General features: G+C 48.8%; 1 protein-coding gene across 1 annotated transcript; it reads right to left on the reverse strand.

Annotated features, from left to right (window-relative positions):
* Positions 1 to 204: 204 nt before the first annotated feature.
* Positions 205 to 2,455, reverse strand: klf17 (Kruppel like factor 17). The gene is made up of 3 exons (XM_076973121.1): positions 2,291 to 2,455; positions 1,132 to 2,140; positions 205 to 1,026 (listed from the first exon to the last, which is right to left on the reverse strand). Exons 1-3 carry the CDS (start codon positions 2,369 to 2,371, stop codon positions 851 to 853), a joined length of 1,266 nt encoding a protein of 421 aa, XP_076829236.1. The 5' UTR covers positions 2,372 to 2,455; the 3' UTR covers positions 205 to 850.
* Positions 2,456 to 2,584: the final 129 nt, after the last annotated feature.

Raw genomic sequence — 2,584 nt, forward strand, 5'->3', positions numbered from 1 at the left:
TGTATCTTTATTAGACTAAATAATTAATAGTTTATATACTAGTAAGAAAAATCTTTCTTTATTTTTTGTGCTTGTGAATACAAGCTGAACTGAATTACTGTAAATCGCTTTCAGCCGATTTTGGCCACTAGATGGCGACATCAGAACGCAATCTGTATATGTTTTGCATCATTAGGGCCCACGCAATGCCCAGCACATCAAATATCAACTTTGTGCTATCTTTATTATCGCATCTTTCTTTATAGAAACAAAATATTTTATAGAAACAAACACACTTACAAAAGTAATGTGAACAAATTGCTATATTTTAAAGACCACATGTCGGGCGTTATATACACATTAAACATAGTTTTCAAGTATGCAGATTACAAAACAGGTCGCCTGTTCCCTTCTCATCATTCATTTAATGAAGGATTTGCACACACGACACTTCCATACAAATTTCCCGATATGAAAGTCTTTGTTCAAATAACACGAGTACAAAACTAGACACATATGAGGGTCCTAAATCCTAAAAAAAACCAAAGTAAGCACACCCCATGTGTTAACGAAAATGCAAAAACAACTGGAGGATTAAAAAGATATGTACAAAAATATGGGCCCTGCCCTGTTTCTTTACAAAGTTATCATTCTGTTCTTCACTAAATAACTTATTTTCTCAGGAAATCATTTTCGTTTTTAAATACTGCCATAATTTAAGTCGACCGAGTTGTCGTATTTACAACAGCCATTCCAAAGCACGTATGACCTTAACTGTAATTGTCATCTATTTACAAAACCCTAACCCTGTTTACATAACCCCATCCCCGTTTACATAACCCGAACCCTGTTTACATAACCCGAACCGGGTTTACATGTGTCTTTTCATGTGCAGAGCCAAATGGTCGGACCGGGAGAAGGCTCTCTCGCAGAGGTGACACTGGAACGGCCGGTGTCCGGTGTGTTTCCGGTAGTGACGCGTTAGCTCGTCCGATCTGGCGAACTTCCAACCGCACGCCTCCCAGTTACAGTGGTACGGCTTCTCGCCTGTGGACAATGCAGGAAAAAACAAAACAACCATGAATTTCCGTTCATAAGGATAAAAGGTGGATACTGTAAACACGAGCGTAAAGGACACGCCCACCGACTCACCTGTGTGCGTGCGCATGTGCGCCTTCAGGTGCGAGCTCTTCGTGTACGTTTTCCCGCAGCCCGGGAACTCGCAGCTGTGCGTGGCGGTGCGTTTGCGCGCCCACGACCGACGTCCCCGTTTGGGTTTGCTGTCCTCCGTGCTGAAGAACTCCAGCAGCGGCGAGGCGGGAGGGGTCAACACCACGCCGGACATGCCCGAATGACGCGCGCGCATCTGCTCCGCGTAAACCGCGTACTGTCCGTGATACTGCGGCGCGCCTTGGTGCTGGTGCGGGTACGGCGGGTACGGCGCGCGGTCCAGGTACTGCTGATGGTGCGCCACGTGCATCTGGTGCCGGGAGTCCACGTCCGACAGGTGACACTCCTTCCTCGCCAACATATCTTGCATGTGGTGGCCGAACGCATGCGCGTGGGCTTGATTGTGGGCGCGCGCAGAAAGGTGAGGTTTCTGTCCATAAAATTGGCCCATGTAGTCATTGGCCATCATGCAAGACTGTTCGTGGTTTTCGGTTTTTATTTTGTATCCCAGAGCGGTGGTGGGGTTGCTGTGAGCTGGTGCGTGTACGTGCGCCTGGCTGGTGTTCAGCACGTTGAGATCAGTATATTCCGGCCTGTCAAAGGTCCCTTTGAGCGTGTAGTCTTGTGCCTCTCCGTGGTGGGTCATCTCTGCGCTTAGCAGCTCCGCTACTAGACCGTGTCCCGCTTTGCAGCCGAACTCGCTTCCTCGGTACGCGCGGGGAGTTGGGTTGGACCCGTCGCTGTCGTACACGGTGTTGCAGCTCTCCGGGGACTCCGGTAAGGAATAGGCGTGCGCGTGCCGGGCTGCGGTGCCGTCACTGTCCGACGCGATTGAGTTGGACAGGATAAACTCCAAATCCAAAAACTTGGAAAGTTCGTCGTCGTCCTTGGTCAGTGGCGGAGACTCGACGATGCTGAACTCAACTTCGATCAGCGGCTTCACACTGTTCGCACCTGTTGACTCGACTTCGGCCGGATCGATGTTCCAGTCCTGTAACACAAAACAGGGGGTCAGACACTCATCTGCATGAGAACACTGCAGGATAACATCATACTTTAAAAAAGAATTAAGAATCATTCCTAATATTGATGCTTTTGTATTGCATTTTTACATGTGCCCAAACTCTAAAACTTTACTCACTCGGACAATTTGAGCATGTTTTTCTTCCAGCTGGCTGTTTGAAAAGGCTGTGATGGACGGCAGCGCATCCGCGAGAGCCATCCTGCAGGACTTCAGCTTATCTTCTCATCCAGGCAAAGTGCGCGAGACTGCTGCGGGTGCGCTTCGGGCTCTTTAACGCGCTCGCGCTCTGGCACCTGGTTATAAAGGCCCGCGTGAGTGGCGTGTGGGCGTGTCTTCGTGACGTGGGCAGGTTTTTACCTTGCAGTTGTGAGGTTGTAACCTGTCGGTCTAGTTCGTTTGTGATAATGAACA

Source organism: Brachyhypopomus gauderio, chromosome 14 (genome assembly GCF_052324685.1).
Source record: "Brachyhypopomus gauderio isolate BG-103 chromosome 14, BGAUD_0.2, whole genome shotgun sequence".
NCBI lineage: Eukaryota > Metazoa > Chordata > Actinopteri > Gymnotiformes > Hypopomidae > Brachyhypopomus > Brachyhypopomus gauderio.